Source organism: Nycticebus coucang, chromosome 17 (genome assembly GCF_027406575.1).
Source record: "Nycticebus coucang isolate mNycCou1 chromosome 17, mNycCou1.pri, whole genome shotgun sequence".
In the NCBI taxonomy this organism is placed as follows: Eukaryota; Metazoa; Chordata; class Mammalia; order Primates; family Lorisidae; genus Nycticebus; species Nycticebus coucang.
Genome location: NC_069796.1, coordinates 14351324 through 14372642, shown reverse-complemented (window position 1 = coordinate 14372642; position 21319 = coordinate 14351324). Strand labels below are relative to the sequence as shown.

Sequence of the window (21319 nt, the reverse complement as noted above, 5' to 3'; positions counted from 1 at the left end):
GCCTAAAAGCCAGCATCTTAATGTCAAAACAGAAGGGGCTTTCCAACTACAGTCAGGAGCAAGATGTATGGCCACTATCTCCTCTAGTACTTAACGTTGTGTTAGGAATTTTTTAGTCAGTGAACTTAGACAAAATAGACTTGTGAATGGAGAAGGAAGAGGTAAAATGAATATTTATCTAGAAAACCCAAAGGAGCTTGTTGAAAAACTATAAAAGAACTTAGTGAAGTAGCAAGTAAATGTAACTAACTTATAAATATTGATAGCCTTCACCAGACACAAAGAGCACATCATTCATGAAGAGCGCTTCTTCATTTAGATGAAGTGTGAAACCAGCAACATTTATGCAGGGTGTCAGAAATGCGCACAGTCTTTCAGCCACTACCTCTCTTCCCAAAGGTAAGCATTGTCATGACTTAAATCACCATCTGTTTTGTCTGTTTTAGACTTTATGTAAGTGGAAACATATACATTATTTTTCAACTGGCTTCTTTAACTCAACAATACTGGACAAGGGGCTGTGTGGTGCTGGTAATGTTGTGTTTCATGATCTCGGTGCTGGTTACATAGGTGCATTCACCTTACAAATATTTATCAAGCTGTATACTTATGATTTGTGCACTTTTCTGTATGTATAATTATAGTTCAATAAAAATGTTTACTAAGAATATAAAGACTTCATATATATATATACACAAACCTAAACTAGTTAGAAGAGAAAGCCCTCCCTTTGTGATAGGAAACTTACGGGTAAACGTAATAAGACATGTTTAAAACCTACATGAGGAAAACTTTTTAAAAAATAAAGTTCTTGAAAGACAAAAGTGTACTCAAAGAAATGAAAATACATCACATTCTTAGATAAGAAAATTCAACGTCAATATATGCCTTCCCCTTAGGTTCATTTATAAGTTTAATGTCATCGCATTAAAAATTACCATGATTTTGCTTGAGAGAACATACTAGAATACCCATGAAAACTGAATGAGAGGGGACCAGCCCTACCAGACATTAAAACACTAAACCCTCCATGGCAAAAGCTATTATAATTTAAAAGTGTGTACACCCTGGCAACTTCTTCAGGGAAGAAGCCCATGCAGGCTGTACAAGTGGGCTGGGGCAGGGAATTCTGGGATCTTTGGTACTGGGGGCATCATCTAGAAAGATGCCCCACTGATTCTTTACTGTGTGGAGATAAGTGTCAGAATGGAGTCCACTAACTTGCAGGGGCCCCCCTTGCCCAGACCTAAGGGCAGTGTTGGCAGCTACCAGCCTCTGTTCTCAGTTTTCTTTCATGCCTGTTTAGACTCAGCTGCTTCTACCTACCTCTCTCCTCTACCCATCTTTCATCCTATCCACACTTCCCGAGTGCTGGGAGTGATAGGATTCCCCTCTCCATTTGTGGCAAGGACCTTTCTTTATTTCCTGAGTTCTCTTTACTACTGACTTTCATGTTAATTGGAGTTTAAGAAATTTAAAAAATCCTCTCTCAAGTGACAGAGTTTTACTTCATGATTCTTATTTTGCTGCAAATTCAGAAGCTGTGTATTTCCTCCCTTTATTCTTGTAGTACTATAAACATCTCAAGGTAAATGAGTGCCTCTAGTGGAATAGGAAATGCAAAACATGAAACATTTTTCAAATTTAGCATCCCTGACAAATTATTTTAATAGAAGTTGTGTAACTGGCTAGACACCCGTAGCACAGTGGTTATGGTGCCAGCCACATACACTGAGGCTGGTGGGTTCGAGCCTGGGCCAGCTAAACAACAATGACAACCCAAACAAGAAAATAGCTGGGTATTGTGGCCAGTGCCGGTAGTCCCAGCTACTTGGGAGGCTGAGGCAAGAGACTCACTTAAGCCCAAGAATTTGAGGTTGCTATACACTGTGATGCCATGACGCTTTACTGAGAGCAACATAGTGAGACTCTGTCTCAAAAAATAAATAAAACAGTGGTGTAGCTAAAGTGAAAGAGGTGAGGTTACCACTGTCCTGTATACTGTCAGGTTAGAAGTTCCCAGTAAGTTCAGAGGTAGGAAGATCAAACTTTCTAGAGGGGCAAGGAGAAGTGGACCGTATTTTTCATAGTCAAATACGTATAGGCCTGTTCTTTACAAGAAGGTTTAGATTGAGTGACAACTCTATAGTAAATTCATGTTTTGGAGGGGCTTAGCAGGCCATCAGCAAGAAGATGAGGCCAGAGGACTTGCTGTGAAGGTGATTTGCATATCACTGCACTCTTTATTTGTTGTGCACTATTTATTTCAGGAGTTTTTGAGAAGCAGGTGAAGATTACAGGTTAATGTAATCTCTCTTTAGCCACACTTGGCTCCACTAATAAATGGAGTTGTCAAAACTTTTCAGCATGCACCACAAATAATATTTGTTGACTACAGGAACAAATAAATTGATATCTGTGAACTATAAAGAAAAGTTTAGCAACATTACAGCCAGTTGAGGCTGAAATGGCCCCAGCATGTTTCCTGCTCTGCTACTGCTAGAGAAGTTGAGGCTGGAAACCAGGAAAAGAGTACTAGGATTGCAGGCTAGTAAAGCCTAGGCCATACTCACTTTCAGATGGCATTTAGTGTGGGCACAGCAGTGTTTAAAAAAAACAAATATTGACCTGTGGTGGCTCACACTTGTAATTCTAGCACTCTGGGAGGCTGAAGTGGGTGGATCGCTTAACCTCACGAGTTCAAGACCAGCCTGACTGAGCAAAAATGAGACCCTCTCTCTACTAAAAAAAAAATTTTGTAAATTAGCCAGGTGTCATGGCAGGCACCTGTAATCCCTGCTACTTGGGAGGCCGATGCAAGAGAATTGCTTGAGCCCAAGTGTTTGAGATTGCTGTGAGCTATGATGATACTCCAGCACTCAACCCAGGGAGACAGAGTAGGACCCTGTATCAAAAAAAACAGGAAAAAATTCCTAAAGAAACTGCATTTTCAGGGTAAATGAATTATCCTACCTAATAAAGGAAAGTTCTCTTTTCCAAAAAACATCTCATTTGATAAATGGAGAAGCAATTATGAAGTTAGAAAATAGATAGCTATTTCCCAAGTGTGAGGAGATTCTAGGCAAACAGTGGATACTGAAACCATTTGGGGAAAGGTTGATGGAGAACTTAAAAGTGCCACCACCTGAATTCACTGATCAGTCCTAGCATCTCTAAACAACCAGACCTCACATGCCTTCTGATATAATGCAATGTGAGGTACATGATACCATCTATAAAGTATCCTTACCAAAAAAGTTGGGACTCGACCAAATCAATCTGCTAGATCTCACTTCTAGATCTAACAAGTGAAATAGAAAGAACTGAAATGGCACCACGAAGAAGCCATCAGCCATATCAAAAAGGTGAGCCATCTAAAGGAAAACTGGTTCTTCAAGTCAACGATAGGAAGAAAATGGAGGAGGGTCAGGTACACCGTTGAGATTAAAAGAAAGATAAGAAACATAACACTCAGATGCAACACATGGACCTTGTTTGGGTTCTAATTTAAACCAACTAACTTTTAGAACACTTTTGAGATAGGAAAATTTGAATATAAACCAGCTATTAGATTATGTTAAAGATTTTTTTTTTTTTGTTAGCCTAGATGATAGTTTGTGTTATATAAGAAACACCTCACAAAATTTGCATTGGCATCATGTCAGAGCTTTGTTTTTAAAAGACTGTGGTGGGACTTCTACTTCCAGCCAAGGTAAAGTAGCAGGGACTGGATTTATCTCCCTCCTGGAAAAACTCAACCTGGATGAAATACATGAACCATGGTTATCAAGACATTGGGCATCAAACATTGAAAATGATCCCTGAGAGACAGGGATTAAATGAAGTAAGCACTACGATTGTCCTAGCTTACTGCCTTGAGAATTTCTAGACCACAATTCAGGGATGACAAATACAGTTGCAGAAAGTGAAGCTGAGAGTTCTGGGAGACCAAGATGGCTGGAATTCATAGAGCAAAAGGTTAAAAAGGACAGTTGCATGGGGAGCATGTGGATATCTGGAGGGTATCCTTTTTTAAGTATTCGGGGCACATGTGAAGATGACTACCCAAGACCAGAGAGAAAAAACACACTAAACAATTAGCAGGAACATTACTTGCAGCTTTTAACTAGGTCCAGAAATAGTTTTTGTTCCAGCCAACCTGACTGGAAAACTTCCAAACTCGCAAAGAATTGAGTATAGCACTCAAGATGATTTTGCGTCAGTTGTGGTAATGATTAACTTTTGACTAAATGCTGTTCTAGCTCTACCTAATAAACTTTAAAAATAAAACTCAGAAGGCCAGGTGTGGTGGCTTACCCCTGTAATCCTAGCACTCTGGGAGGCCAAGGCGGGTAGATTGCCTGAGTTCAGTAGTTTGACACCAGCCTGAGCAACAGTGAGACCTCATCTCTAAAAATAGCTGTGTGTTGTGGTGGGCCTGTAGTCCCAGCTACTGAGGAGGCTAGAGGCAAGAGGATCACTTGAGCCCAGGAGTTTGAGGTTGCTACTATGAGCTGTGATGCCAGGGCACTCTACTGAGGGCAACAAAGTAACACTCTGTCTCAAAAAACAAAACCATAAGGTTTAAACTACACGGTCTGGCAATTAAGTTCATAAACTTGCCACTGTACACTTACATTGACATTACTGTACAAATAACTTAGTAAGGTTTCATCACCTTGGTATATCAGTGTCCCACAGTTGTGTTCACGTCAACATGTAGCAGTGTCTTGCTGAGTGACATTCATTATTTATGTTTATGTGTGCCATTGCAAGAATGTTGGAGCTTAAATTAGAGCAATGAACATTCATACATTCCTTGTTAAATTTGTCAAGACCGGAAGTGAAATCAGGGACATGTTAGTCCCAGTTTATGGGATAACACCATGAAGGAAATGACAGTGTACAGATGGATTAAATGTTTTTCTGAGGGAAGAGAAAGCATCCCTAACAAAGAGAGGTCAGGGTGGCCAGTAAGGAGCAGAACCGACAAAAACATTGAGAAAATTCATTGAATTGTCCATCAGAATCATCAGCGGACTGAGAGAAGCATAGCAGACCAGGTAAACCAATGTTTCTAGAGAAACAGGAAAATCTTAACTGAAAATCTTGTCTAACAACTCATGGTTCTTGCATCACAACAATGCACCAGCTCACACAGCACTGTCTGTGAGAGAGTTTATAGCTAGTACACAGATAACTGTAGTGAAACACCCTCACTACTCACCTGATCTGGCCCCTAATGACTTTTCTGTCTTCCTGAAGATAAAGGAAATATTGATAGGAAGATATTTTGATGACATTCAGGACATCGAGGGTAATACTACAACAGCTTTAATGGCTATTCCAGGAAGAGTTCCAAAATTGCTTTAAAGGGTGGATGGACTGGGTGCTGGCAGTGGCATATAGCTTCCTTAGGGGAGTGCTTCAATGGTGACCACAGTGATATTCAGCAAGGATGTTTCTAAGATGAGTTTGCAAACTTAATTCTCAGACTTCGTATTTTTGAGTCGCTTAACTATATCCCAGAACAAAACTCAAGAATAGTTGTAGGAATACAAAAATATCCAGTACTCAAGGAGGTGAAACTCATAATGCCTGACATTAAATTAAAAACTATCAAGTACAAAGTAGAGAAATATGACTTCCATTGAGGAAAGAAATCATCAGCCAATAGAAACTGACCCAGAAATGACACAGACCTAGGACTAGAAGATAATCATGGTTATTTTCCTATGTTAAACATGTTCAAGAAGCCAGAAGAAAGATTAAACATGTTGAGACATGGAAAATATGAAAAAGACCTAAACCAGACTTCTAGACATGAAAACCATAGGGTCTAAGATTTTTAAAAATAGACTGGATGGTATTAACAACAAACTAAGCATTGTAGAAGTAAAATGTACTTGAAGACGTAGCAATAGAAACTAAAATGCGGAGAAAAAATTATTTTAAAATATAAAAGAACATCCATGAGCAACTTATGGACATGTCATTTGAGTTTCAAAAGTAAGAGGGAGGCAGGGAAGGGACACATAAAAAAATATTTGATTTTTTTTTTTTTTTGAGACAGAGTCTCACTATGTCACCCTGGGTAAAGTACTGTGACATCACAGCTCACAGCAACCTCCAACTTTTGGGCTTAAGCAATTCGATTCACTCGCCTCAGCCTCCCAAGTAGCTGGGAGTACAGGTGCCTGCCACAACACCCGGCTATTTTTTTGCTGCAGTTGTCATTGTTTAGCTGGCCCCGGCCAGGTTCAAACCCGCCACCCTCGGTGCCTGTGGCTGGCTTCGTAACCATCGTGCCAAACCATAAAAGAATATTTGAAACGGCCAAAATATTCCCCAATTTGATAAAACGTGGGAGTTTACAGAACCAAGAATCTCAACAAACTCCAAGCATAAAAAACAAATTCTTTAAAGTCAGTACTAAAGAGAAAATCTTAGAAACAGCCAGAGGAAAAATACCTTACCTAAAAACAAAAGGTGACAGCAGATTTCTCATCAGAAACAATGCAAATGAGAAAACAGTGATGCAACACCTTTGAAGTACTGAAAGATATCAGCTAAAAATCAAGAATTCTACATCCAATAAAGATACCTTTTAAAGAAACTATAGAGCAGTGTTTTTCAAACTTTTTAATCTCACTGCACACTGGAACCTATAGTTAAACTTCTGTGGCACTCTTAAATGATGTTGATCAAAAAAGAGGATATATTTACCATGCTTTGAACTTCTTTCAAACATAATTTTAATTAATAATCTTTAAAAATGTTTTCAGCACACCTAAGATGCTCTTAGGTGAAAATTGCTGCCATAAAAAGATGAAAAGAAAGAGAAAAGAGACAGATGAAGTAAATATGGCAAAATGTTATTAACAGTTTGATTAATAACTGGGTTATTAATCTGGGTTAAAGGGCAGTCATTATCCTATTATCTCTGTTTGAAACCTTTGATGCTACAAAGGTTAAGAAACATTCATTTGAATTTGTTGCACTACAAGTTCTTAACCGTCCCAGCTATACCAGTTCCTTGGGTTTTACAAAGGATGTGTCTCAAACTTCTGTTACCTGGCTGGTCCCTGAAGACATTTAAGCTTTTATAAACATTAAAGTTTTGAATTTATTATTTCTAAATATCTGGGCACACAATGAAAGGTAAGTTTCATTAGTGTCACCTAGTAAATTATAAACATAGATTCCAAGGCCTCACCTCTGAAGCTCTTTATTCAGAAGGCTATGAGGGAGACAGAAATTGTTTTTGTTAAGATCCACAGGTAATTATGAGAAGCCAGGTTTAGAAAGCCTACATATATATATATTTTTTTGTTTGTTTGTTTTCGTTTGTTTTTTTTTGCAGTTTTTGGCCAGAGCTGGGTTTGAACCTGCCACCTCCAGCATATGGGGCCGGCGCCCTACTCCTTTGAGCCACATATTAAATAACTCATAAGGTCCCTTCTAACAGAGTACATGGGCTTAAGGTAACTTCAGGCTGATAATTGTACTACATGCCTTAAGTAGAGGTTTGGAAGTGTATTTAGGAGGCAATTAAGTTTCTACCAAAAGTATTCCTATTCTGGGAGGTTCATCACCAGTTAGGAAGCCTGAAGATTGGAAAAACAAAAAAAAAAAGGAACAACCAGCAGCTCTTAGACTTTCTACTGTAATCTGGCTAGACCAGGCTGTGTCCAAACTAGAAAAGGAAGATTTTTTTTTTTATTGAAAACAATTATGAAGTGGTGGTTGGTTCAATGTTAGTTATATTGAAAACCCTTTATATTTTATCTCCATATTTCTTATAGATGAAACCTTAAAAAGTAGGAGTTTCTAAATGTAAAGCCTATGGTCATAAGTAAGACCAATGAGTTTCAGGAAGCGCAGTTTTTAAGTCTTTTGGAACAAGAGTGTACTATCTACTTGAAGAAAGGAAACAATACAAAACCATAGAGCCCCAACCCAATTTGTTTCAGCTCACATTTTCACAACAAGAATGTACTAACATAATTTTAGAGCCTAAATGAGTTCATAGACCTCACTCTAATTTATTAAAATGAGATTTCGCCAGCCACGGTGGCTCACCCCTGTAATCCTAGCACTCTGGGAGGCCGAGGCAGGTGGATTGCATGAGCTCAGGAGTTGAAAACCAGCCTGAGCAAAAGTGAGATCCCGTCTCTACTAAAAAAAAAAATAGAAAAAACTGAGGCAAGGGGATTGGCTTGAGCCGAAGTTGGAGGTTGCTGTGAACTGTGACACCACACCATGGCACTCTACCCAGGGCGACAGCTGGGACTCTGTCTCAATAAATAAATAAATTAATTAATTAAATAAAATGAGATGTCATAGGCCAGATGCTGTGGCTCAAGCCTGTAATCCTAGCACTCTAAGAGACCAAGGTGGGAGGATAGCTGGAGGATAGGAGTTTGAGGCGAGCCTGAACAAGAGCAAGACCCAGTCTCTACTAAAAATAGAAAAATTAGCCAAGCCACCCAACTCAGGAGGCAGAAGCAGGAAAATGGCTTGAACTCAGGAATTTGAGGTTGCTTTGCGCTGTGATGACACCACTGCCATCATACCTGGGCAACAGAGCAAGACTTTGTCTCAAAAACAAAACAAAAAAGAGTCATGGGAGATTGCAAACTGGGTTATAACGGTTGAATGTTTACTACTCCCAGTATTTATGGAAGACAATATGGCTTCTGTAGTTATAAATATATAATAACATAATGGAAGTTACCCATTAAATGTTATTAGTTTATATAGCATATATCTGAGATGTGCTTTTCCCCAGAGTTCTGTGGTACGGTTGGGGGAAGAGAGAAAGCCGAGGGAGGGACATCAATGCAGATGCCCGACTGTATTAAAACCAAAGGCCTTTCCCTCCACGGCCTTTTCATTTTGTAATTCTGCATCTCATTTTGATTATGTTTCACTGTTGTCTGAAGAGGGGGCAGAAATCTGTCATCTAAGGAGACAATCGAAAAAATATCTAACAAAATCTTTTATTTAAAAGATTTATTTCCTTACTAACAGACTCTAGGTGTGGGTTATTAGGCAAACTAGGTTTAAGCTTCAGGACACCCAAACACATCAATCTTTTCCCCTTACGTACACAATACATAAAGAATTTTAATACTAGATGACCCAGGAGAAAAGGTGTTATATTACCCAAACCTGAAAGTATCATCATACTTCAATCATTGTGACAACTCTTTGTTTTTTGTTGTATTTTTTTAAAGTCAGCAGGATAGAAGAGGTACTGCTGTCAAGAAGATCCCCTCCCACAGCCAACCCCAACTGTTGTCTTCAGAGGCAGCAAGTAGGACCTTTGCTAGGAATTGACCTGTAAATACAGTCACATATTATGAATATGCTTATTCATACACAATAATAATGCAAATACCAATTGATTCCACAGAAATTTAAATTTTTGTTCTTTTGATACAATCTAACATTTTTCTATTCCAGGTATCTATTATAGGTTGTTAAGAAAAATGGCCAACTTACTAATTTTTGTCCTATTTTGAGAAAGGGCTACTGAGTAACTTGAAAAAATAACTCACAAACTCATAAATATAATAAACAACAATAACTTAAAGGTCATAGAATAAGATTTTTATTTTTGGGCGCCCGTAGCTCAGCGGGTAGGGCTCCGGCCACATATGCCAAAGCTGGAGGGTTCGAACCTGGCCCGGGCCTGCTAAAACAACAATGACAACTGCAACAAAAAAAAACGCTGGGTGTTGTGGCAGGTGCCTGTAGTCCCAGCTACTTGGGAGGCTGAGGCAAAAGAATTGCTTAAGCCCAAGAGTTTGAGGTTGCTCTGAGCTGTGACGCCACGGCAGGGCATCAACTAGGGAAAAAATATATATGTATTCTTTTATTTTTTAATTCCACCACTCCTTTGTTGCTAGTGCATAACAGAATCTTTTAACCTTGAGCCTCATAAATGTAAGCAGCTGCAGAAACCACCGCAGGCTGAGATGAAGCAAGTCCCACTGCAGAGAGGAACTGGAGCCAAGACTTCAATCTCCAAATGCTTAATGCTGCAGAGAAAAGGCTCTAACTGGGACTGTTTGTTGCACACACACACACACACAAAACCTGATTGTAGTTTTCACGGTGCAGACTGAATTACTTGTACAGCACTGCTTCCGATACTTTCTTCTTCATGTCCTAGAACATGTAGAAAATGTAGAGCACCTACAGTAAACTCAAGAATCCACCATCCTGGAGGTGACCCACGTCCCACTCTGCAGACCCTTCCTGTCAAAGGATTAAAGGTTGTCTTAGCACACAGGCAATCCACTCCAGGAATGGAATTTGTAATTAATTGCTACCTAAAGCATAGTCCTCAGAGCATGCTTTTTTGCAGCAGCAGCAGTACCTGGGACTTCTTTAAAAAGCATCTACTTTTTTATTTTTTAAGAGACAGGGTCTGGCTATGTTGCCCAGGCTGGAGTGCTGTGACTATTCAGGGGTCTAATCATGGTACACTGTAGTGTCGGACTCTTGGGCTCAGGCACTCCTCCCGCCTCAGACTCCTGTGTAGCTGAGACCCCAGGCATGGGCCATCATGCCCAGTTAGCATCTATATTTTATCAAGATCCCCAAGTGCGTTGTATGAACATTGAAGTCTAAGAAATGTTACTCTACAATGCAATGTCTCCTCCTTCACATGCTACAAAAGGCATGCTACAAAAGGCCCTTGGAGACCTAAGCCCCACCCAGCTGTCTAGCCCATCCTTACTCACTCATCTCTACAACCCTACTGTAGTAACGGATCCAAAGCACCTGCAGGCACTGCTCCAATGCTTGCTTCTTTGCACAGGTGGTTCTCAGCCTGGAATCAATTCCTTTTACCTGCCCTTTTGAACTTTTATCTTTCAATTCTTCATTTAAAAGTCAAGCTTCACTACTTGGGAGGCTGAGGCAAGAGAATCACTTAAGCCCAGGAGTTGGAGGTTGCTGTGAGCTGTGTGAGGCCACGGCACTCTACCGAGGGCCATAAAGTGAGACCCTGTCTCTACAAAAAAAAAAAAAAAAAAAGTCAAGCTTCACCTGCGCCAGCAGAGTTAGAGCTAGACACTAGCCCACGATATTCTCACATGGACCCTGTTGGATTATGCGTGTCCGTTACAGTACTTACCACATTGTACCGTAATTCTCTGTTTATTCTCTATCCAAATGACTATAGGCTCTTGGTGTCAGCATCTTTGATTTACTCATTTTTTAAATTTCTAGAAGGTAAGTACAGCACATAGTAGGTATGCCATTTATGCTTATTGGAAAAATCAGTCAGAATTTTGCTGGCCATTCTGCCAGAAAACTTTTCTCTTAAAAACAACAGTGTAAGGCCAGGCATGATGGCTTAGGCCTGTAATCCCAGAACTCTGGGAGACTGAGGCGGGTAGATTGCTTGAGCTCATGAGTTGGAGACCAGCCTGCACAAGAGTGAAACACCGTCTCTAAAAAGGATAACTAGGTATTGTGGTGTGGCCTGTAGTCCCAGCTGCTTGGGAAGCTGAGGCAAGAGAATCACTTCAGCCCAAGATTTTGAGGTTGCTGTGAGCCGTGACACCATGGCACTCTACCAAGAGCAACATAGTGAGACTCTGTCTCCAAAAAGGAAAGACAATAGTGTATCCAATGTTTGTAAATAATTCCAAAATAATTCTGTTTGTATTCTTCTGATTTGTGGCCAGTTTCATAAAATGCAGGATAGCATGTAAATCCATTTCTTTTCCCTCAGGCCAGATGTAAAATTGTGGTCTGTCTTTTCAAGATTTAATATATTTTAACTGTAATAAAGTTATTGCAAAGAGAAATGAAATCATGCCAAATAAGTTATAGAAGAAAAACATCTTTTGATATAAACACTGTCCACTAAATCACTGTTGAGTGCATTTTTACACCCCAAAATATAAGCCTAGATATTGGTTCACTTTTTTAAAGGTACTAAGAAATCTTTCATATTCCTAGCCGATCTATGCCCACTTTAAAATTCATGTTCTCTCATTGTATCCTTTTTCTTCCCCAAGCATTTTAAACTTTAAACTCCACATACCACTTTTTAAATCTTCACCTGGATGCTAGCTTCTTTCAGCTGTGTTAGGGAGACTCATAAAAGAAAAAAGTTATCAAAGACTAAGTTTCCCCTGGTGGTTAAACATTTAGTGACATAATTTCCCAAAGAAGAGCAGCCTGTGAGAGCACCAGGTGCTGAATAAAGCCAAGCAGAGTTTCTTTTCTGCAGTGAGGAAAGTGGAGAGGGAAGGAGGTTAACTCTCTCCTGATATGACTGTGGGCACACAGTCTCCCCCTTTGAGAGAAGGGGCTTCTAGGGTGAGGGAGGGGAGGTGGTGCTGACAGCAAGCAGGGAGCAAAGAGGACTCAAAATGGCTGTTCTTCATCCCTCAGAAAGTGACATGGAAAGGGAGCAGATCATTTCAAAATATATGGAATAAAATTTAGACAACAGAGACAAGTGATTTGAAACCTCCTGGTAGGAAATTGCTTCCCTAATGCAATGACTTAAAACTAAAAAGAAAAGAAAAAAACTGTCATGTTTACAAAATGGGCTCTGCATGTTGCCTGAAACTGAAATGTGAAGACCTAAAGAAAATATGTCTCATTAAATCTCTCACTGGGAGGAAAGGGGTCCAGGGAGTGTCTTCCAGATCTGGTTTACAGACTAAGGAAAAACTGCCTATACCTCACTCTCAAAAAGTATGAGCAAATAGCATTAATCTCCATTGTCCTGATTAGCTAATCACTCCTAAAGGCATAAACAGAAAAAAACAGGGCTGTCACCACTGAGAGTGCCAACATATTTTACAGTACAGAAAATTCTGCACAAATCTCCCTTCTCCATTCATACCTCAGGGACACAGGAGTAAGCCAGGTTAACTTGGACGGTGATCTTGCTATAGTGTATATCAAAGCCCTTTGATGTTCTCACAAAAACTGAGCCACGGAATGTAAGATTTATGCCCTGCCAAGAAAACTGGCTTTAGTGTAGTCCCACTGCTACTGTGTGTAAACCCTTTGGAAGAGCCCTTGAGCTCCAGAGGCCCTACAGAACTAAGACAGGTTTTCCCCTAAGCCAGGATTCACCTGCACTCAGGCTGAGGTTTTTTTCCCTAGGGCTGAATAGCCACCTCTTGCCCAGTGAGGTGTCTTTCCTCCCAAGCTTCCTCAACACCTGTCATACATCTGCCACAGCACTTAGCTTCATGTATAGAAATTGTCCATAGATACATGTGTTTCTGCCCACAGCACCACCTCATCCTCAAGCAGGAAAATGAGTCTCTCAGTTTTAGATTCCCAGTGCTTAGTAGATGCTAGTTAACAACATCTGTTGAATTGAATAGAATTAAGTTCATCTAAGCCAGTTTCCCTGCCCAGCCTGGATTGGCACAGGGAGGCCACTCGTTGACCTTTCACCAGATGTCATTACTGTGTAACCCAGGTGTCATAAAAGTTGCCACGTGGACCAGTAGAAACAATAAAAACGGATGTATCCCTGCCTGTACAAGGTCCAAAGCACTTTAAAGGAGAGGAGGGAATGTTTGGTTCAAAGTTTCTGTAAAGAAAGGGACACAGTATATCATCCAGCCCAGTCGAACTTCACAAATAGGACAGGACTATCCTACACTGCCTATTCTTTTAAACATAACTTTTTTTTTTTAAGACAGTTTTAGATTTACAGAAAAATAGCAAACAGAATATAGAAAGTTCCCAAATACTCAGCACTCAGTGTCCCCTGGTACTGACCCCTTAGGTTGGTATGGCCCATTTCCTACGCAGGCAATTAGGGAGCCAGTGTTATGCGTTACTGTCTTCTCTATTCAGATTTCCTTTGGTTTTACTCAGTGTCCTTTTCCCATTTAAGGATCCCATCCAGGACACCTCATTACATTTACTTCTCATGTCTCCTCTTGGTTATGACAGTTTCTCAGACTTTCCTTTTCTTGATGACCTTGATAGTTTTAAGGAGTACTGGTCAGGTATTTTGTAGAATGCCCCTCAACTGGGACATATCTGATGTTTTTCTCAGGATAAGCCTGAGGTGGTTATGGGTTTGGGAGAGAAAGATGACAAAAGTAAAAGGGCATTTTTCTACTTTTTAAAAATCCTGTGTCCATTTTCCCCATCTCTTCCCTCCATCCCTTCAAAAAGCTGTTATCATAACCATAGTGCCTGTAAGGATCAAGGAAAGGAGAGATTATGCTAGTATGTACTACAGGAAGTCACTCTTCCTGACGGGCTTTCAATAGCAGGAATGGACTCCTAAGAAAAAAATCCTCTGATCCTGTGGAAGAGCTGGTCTTAGAGTCACAGGCCAGAAGCTGTCCTGGGCTTTTGATAGTGAGCTGCGATGAAGGAAGGACCACCAGGAGCAGCAAGCCTCTGGCATGGAAGATAGAGCAATTCAGGTAGCTGACGCAGAAGACACAGCCTGAGGGATTTCATAATATCCATGGGTATCCTAAGACTGGAATGCAGAACAACGAGTCAGACAAATATGACCACCATCAAAGGCACCTGGGCAAAAACTACACTCCCAGGTGGTTAAGGCTTGAAAAGTAAAGGCAGAGGGCGGCTCCTGTGGCTCAGTGAGTAGGGCGCCGGCCCCATATGCCGAGGGTGGCGGGTTCGGACCCAGCCCCGGCCAAACTGCAACAGAAAATTAGCCGGGCGTTGTGGCGGGCGCCTGTAGTCCCAGCTGCTCGGGAGGCTGAGGCAAGAGAATCGCTTAAGCCCAAGAATTAGAGGTTGCTGTGAGCCGTGTGACGCCACAGCACTCTACCGAGGGCGGTACAGTGAGACTCTGTCTCTACAAAAAAAAAAAAAAAAAAAAGAAAAGTAAAGGCAGAAAGTAAAGTGTGGATGAATTCAGGAAAGGGGTAGTTGGTGGGGGCTAAGAGCATGGCTGTCACTGAGCTCTGCCACTGTCCTTACCCATGACCTGGGCAGGTCACTCCATGCTCTGTGCCTTGGGGTGGTCATCTCTAAAGGTGGATATAATAATACCTTGGGGATCAAGTAGTGTTGCCTCACCCATAGTGAGTGCTCAGTAGAGACAAGTTATTATCAACATTATCATTGTATTAAGATGGCAGCAGAACTAAATGGGGAATCATCCTAGAGTTAAAAAAACTAAGGCTTCTAAAATAAGTGGTTGGGAAAAAAATTATATTTCTTGAAAATAATTCAGGAAGCTTCCCTTTAAAAAATAAGCAAAAACCTTAATTACAACCCATCAATCCCAGCAGAAGAAGGCAGATGCTTGGAGTTTCTCAGGAGTGTGGCAGAGTGATACTTGTTAATGTCTTCAATCACATCATTTAAATTTGTAATCATATTCAGAGGGCAGTTAACCAAAGCTAAGTCACTGCATTGTCTGGGGTCATGAACTGGAACCAAGCCTGCTTGGCCCTTGTTGGAACAGGGAACTTGGACTCCAGTGAATGATTTGACAACTCAGGCAAGCGTCAACCTTCACCCTCACCTTCGGGCTCTGGTAAGTATTAGAGCATTTTTCAACCTTGTTTATCTCATGGCACACTTGAATCTATAGAGTTCAACTTCCTGAGGCACACTTAAATTATGTTGATCAAAAGAAAGAGTAAAAATAGAATATGATTACTGTGCTTCGAACTTCTTTCAAAAATAAATGAATGAATGATCTTTAAGACTCTTCGTGGCACGCCTAAGATCCTCTCACAGCGCACCGGTTGAAAATCACTGCACGAGAGCATAACAACTCAGGTATCTTAAAGAGCACTGCAAGAAATACTGGTGTTCTGTTAAGCCCTCTGCCCAGGCTCTGTCTCTGGAGAAGGTGAGAAGAAACAAGGACAGTGATTCCTCCTCTTCGTACACATTTTCTCATTTATGCTCTAAGTATTCTAGATGGTAGAAGTAAATGATATTAACAGGGTTCATTGAGCCCTCAGTCTGTGCTGGTTACAATTCTAAGCTCTTTATACCTATTAACTCATTTAATCCTTGTTATAACTCTGTGAGTCAATACTATTATTGTGTCCGTGTTTACAGATGAGTAAACTGAGGTACAGAGAAGTTAAATGAATTGCCAGAAGTCAAATAGGTAAAATGTGGCTATATCAGTTGGGACTGGGTGGGGGTGTATGTAACAGAAAGCTAAAGTAACACCCTTTAAACACCCTTATGGCATAATTTTCTCTTGAGTAAAAGAAGATAGGAGGTAGGCAGTCAAGAGTCTCATCTCTCTTTCCCCCCTAGCCATCTTAGTGCATAACTTCCGTCCTCAGGTTTTCCCCAGCAGACCAAGGGGATGGGGTGCCAGGCCTCAGACCTGACAGGAACAGGAGGGGCGAGGGGCTTTCCCAAAAGTCTGAACTCCAAATTTGCATTGGCGTCTCATTGGCCACCCCTATCTGCAAAGAAGGTTGCAAAATGGGTTTCGGTTTTATGTCTTTTAAAAAATTTCTCAAGGTTCTGATCAGAGAAGGAAAAGAAAGTGAGTATTGGACCCATGTGCTATGAAATATAGTTTATCAGACTACAACTATGGTATTGGTGGGCAGATAAAGAGAAAATTGTATTACTGTTTCTACTTCTCACTTGCAGTGGTCATTTGGAAAATACAAAAAGAGGTAGTGCACATGATTAAAAAAATTAGAACTTTAAGATTCCTAGGTTTCCCTTATCCAGTTTATTTATAATTGATAATTCTGTAACTTTATAATATTTAAATAGTCATTTTAGATTCTTACAACCAAGAGTAAAAGAAAAACAGAAGTGATATTTAGGTAAAATAATTTCCCTCCTTATTTTTATTCTGAAATGTTTTGAGACAGGGTCTTACTCTATCACCCAGGCTGGAGTGCAGTGGTGCAATCATAGCTCACCTCAAACTTCTGGGCTCAAGTACTTCCCCCTTTCTAGCCTCCTGCGTAGCTAAAGACTACAGGCTGTGCCAACACCCTCAGCTAATATTTTATTGTTTGTAGTGAAGAGACCACTCTATTTTTGTCTTGAATTTTTGGCCTCAAGCTAATGTCCTGCCTTGGCCTCCCTCAAATGTTGAGATTACAGACAGGGGCACCACACCTGGTCTCATTTGTCTTTTTTTTTTTTTTTTTAAGGGACTATTTGAATCAGATGTTTAGAGAAATTTTAAATTAGGTTATACTATACTTGATTGTGACTAAAGTCCTTCTTTTGACCTCAGTTTTAAAGTAAATATATTCATTCATTTGTTCATTCACCACTGAATAAATGTTTTGGACTTAATGGGTATTGGGTACCTTATATTTGATAGTAATTTCCATTTCTTTATTAAAAAAACAATGTAGTGGCTCAGCGACCATAGCACAGTGGTTACCGTGCCAGCCACATACACCAAAGTTGGCAGGTTTGAACCTGGCCCAGGCCAGCTAAACAACAATGACAACTGCAACAAAAAATACCTGGGAGTTGTGGCTGGTGCCTGTAGTTCCAGCTACTTGGGAGGCTGAGTCAAGAGAATTGCTTGAGACCAAGAGTATGAGGTTGCTACCACGACCCTCTTTGGAGGGCAACATAATGAGACTCTGTCTCAAAAAACAAAAAAAAGGTGATGTGTAACTAATTGTCTAAAGTTTGTTATTCAATGAGCATTTTTACAGTTAGCAAGTATTTCTTTTCATAAGGGTAAACCAAATTCGCCTTAGTAATATGTTGAAAACAATTTAAACTCTTCTTGGAATTATTTTGGAATTATGTCAGGTAGTTTGACTAAGTAGATATCACACAGAACAAAACATTTTATGTTATGTATTTATACAATAAAAATATTGAAAGATATATATCAAAATTCTTCCTTCTCAAGAGTAAACAACGTACTGTGAAATGTCTTTGTGAAACACAAAGCTCTCGCCTAGCAGCTGATGCAAGGCTAAAATAGATATATTTCTAGAAAATACTCTACCAATTTATATCAAAAGTCACATCATTTCTCTAAGGAAATATTTATAAATATTGTCAGAAATATATTGGGAAGAAGATCATACTTGAAAATTCTTCTACAATGGAAAAATGCAATAAAAGTGTTTTCTCTGATAGAATTTAAAACTGTGCATGTCACAGTAAATAAAGAGATATAACTTTGGAATCAGAGCCCGAGGCTGTGGCTGAGGTGTAGTGGGCCATCTCCAGTTTGTTAATAATTCTGATTACCACCTGACACTAAACACATCATTCAGACTGCTGAATTCTTCCCCTTTTGTTTGTCATGGTGCACACCCAGCAGTGGCTATGGGAGGGACTTCAGGACACCCAGGAGTGCCCAGCATCAGTCTGAGACCTGCTTACATGTGTGGGCCTTGGGGAGATGGTTTGATCCTTAATACTGAGTGTATTCACTTCAAATTATAAAAGACGCAGAAGCCTCCATTTCAAATATAGATTGAAAAAGGGAAGTTAATGAAAGAGAGTTGAGAAGGAAGGCATCAAGAACACCAAGACTCTGAAGCAGAGTGTTCTGCTGAAAGGTCGTCATTTTTTATTTTACTTATTTTTCCAAGTTTATTTTTATTTCCACAGTGAGCGTGGCTAGATTCAGATTTTAAAATTTGATTTTTTGTTGTTTTTTTCTTTTTTTTAATTAAGTCATTTGTACATAGATCATAAATACATTTGTGCCATTATGGGATTCGATGTGTTGATTATTTGTACAAATTGGAGTCATAGAAGAAGCCCAGGTAATTATTTTTTAAAAGCAGAAAATCCGTTAATAAATACAACATAATTCTCAATATACTTTCTCTTTTGTGTCCTTGATTTTACTCGGAAAAGGTGATTACTTTTTTTTTTTTTGCAGTCTTTGGCTGGGGCTGGGTGTGAACACGCCACCTCCAGCATATGGGGCCGGCGCCCTACCCCTTTGAGCCACAGGCGCCACCTGTGATTACTTTTTTTAAACATATACCATAGCTCCTCACCTTGCCTTGGCTGACCTGTAGTTAGTTTAGGGACAGGTGAAAATGCGCCTGCCTCTTGGCTAAAAGCTTGTCCTTCCTGCTCCTCAAAGTCAATGTTATTTTATAGTATCATGTATTTTCTACTTTGTGAATTTCTTCCCAGAGATATCCGAACAAAAATGCTCAAGCCCTTCCCAAATACTCTGTTTAATCAATAAATCATAGTAGTAGTCTATATTGGTGTTAATAACATTTCTAATTTCAATTTAATGGAGATATGAGCTATGCCTTAAAAGTGTTTTCTCTGATAGAATTTAAAACTGTTGAGGAACGCTGACACTATAAGAAGATTTTAAAAATAGATGATAGTGGCAGAACAGAAAATTAGACATGGTTTATCATTTTTGCCAGAGCCAATGAACTCTGATTATCAGACAGCAGCTGATCCTATACTAATTACCACCTCCTGATATATGCTACCTCCTCACTCACTGCCCACTAAAAGCAATGCTAGAACTGAGTGTGAGACCCTGAGAAGTATCCCTCTTTCTTCTTCTCCCCAGTTTCCCTACCCCAACACTCACATAATAATCTTCTAAAATAAATAAAGAACAACCACCAGGAAGATGGCTCTTAGAGCCAGCCCTTTTATCATATTACCAGCGCTAATAAGTAACTTTATCTCTGACTTACATTTTAAAGCAACAACACTCTTGAGATCCTTCAGAATGATAAAAAAAATTGGTGCTTAGCTACAAGGCAGAAGGCACAATATAAAACGGAGGACCTTTGCCCCCAGGAGGTGACTGGGGTACTGCTGTAAGGCTTTTCAACCTTGAAAAGAGCAAACTTTTGTGGCAGCAACTACACAACCAGGCGTGGTGAGAGAAGCATATCAAAGAAACTAAAAACAGAGTATGGTTAAATTATTTATGATGCCCCTGCAGCTGTATTGATCAGAGGCAGTTTTCTTTCTTAACCCTGTCTTCCCTGCACCTATAGAAGTTGTCATCACCTGCATTACTATGCTCCATTTGGAAAGTTCACAGGGTGGAGGGTGAGCAGCTAGTTAGGCCCCGAGTTAAGAGAAGACTGGTAACCTAATATACTTCTACCATATCTAATGACAAACAAACTGATGATCTCATCACATATCTCATTTCCTAGGAAAGAAATGGTATATCATTTCACGGTGTACCCTGCTAGGAACAAAAGGTTTTGCCCTACCCACTGAGATCCTATTACCTCAGCATTAAAAATCTCAAAGCAAAATTGAAGTTTTCAAAACACTGAACGATATTAAAGGGGAATTTATATTTTAAGAATATGTTTATCTTATTTACCACTGAATCTCCACTGCCGGGCACATGGTAGGTGGCCATTCATACTTAATGGATACTAATGATTGAGTGGTATTGGTATTTTGGGATTCAGCAAATCAATTTGGGATTTAGGCACAGAAAGCTATGTTCTCAGCAGTGTGTTTTAGAAGGACACTGCCTCTCATGACAGCCAGGTTGGCCATCCTAGACTTCTTCCTCCATAAAGTCTTGCTTGCTAGAGAAATAATGTAACTTATCCCCCGAGACTGGGGATGAGTTTAGAATATGTGTACACAGTTCCAATTTTGCCATTTGAGAAACTCCAAGACTAGGATTGATCCTTTGTCCTTTCGGCAAGGAATCCCGAGGCAGTTTGCTAGCTTCTTTGGGCCAAAGATTGTGTGTGATAAACTTCTAGACAAAACAAACTGTTAGAAGATACAATGTCCCTTTCATCTCAAGGGAAAAGCTACTTGAAAAGAAAACTCTGTTCTGGATGCTACTGAGGTAACCTGTACTTCTTTGGAGTTGGAGGAGGAACTTCCTGCTCTAATGTAGAAGAGAATAAAATATTGTTAACTGACCAATCGGGTTCATGTCAAGAGGAAGTTCTAAGAATTTGTCCCAAATGGGTGTTGAAAAGCTACCTAGGAAAGGCATCTTGTGATATGTCTTCCTTACAGGCAACTTTGGCTAATGTACTGCCTTCCTAATAGCAAATATTTTAAGAAATTATATAAAAACCCACAATATTGAAAGTGAAAAAATGTTAGGTAGCTATAGCTTGTTTTCTGATAACATTTATTTTATTAAATCATAACTGTGTACATTAATGCATTTATGGGGTACAATGTGCTGATTTTAGAGAGTACCAGAAAAACCAGGTTCCAACAAGAGACTAAAATGGCATCAATATTGGGTCCTGAATGAAGGTAAAGAGCAGCGTCCACAGTAAGCCTCTGCCTTCCCATCCCAAATTCCAAGAAATTATGGATATTATTGTTTTTAAAATCCATAGCAGCACTAGAACACAGAAATGCATATACT

At 39.8% G+C, this 21319-nt stretch overlaps 1 protein-coding gene across 1 annotated transcript in view; it reads left to right on the top strand.

The window, feature by feature from the left end:
* The window catches only part of PGGT1B (protein geranylgeranyltransferase type I subunit beta), a 42594-nt gene extending 41902 nt beyond the window's left edge, over positions 1–692 (top strand). The window contains exon 10 of the mRNA XM_053567198.1: positions 267–692. Within this exon, the coding sequence (XP_053423173.1) occupies positions 267–323 (57 nt within the window). The 3' untranslated portion in view covers positions 324–692. The remainder of the gene's footprint in view (positions 1–266) is intronic.
* Positions 693–21319: the final 20627 nt, after the last annotated feature.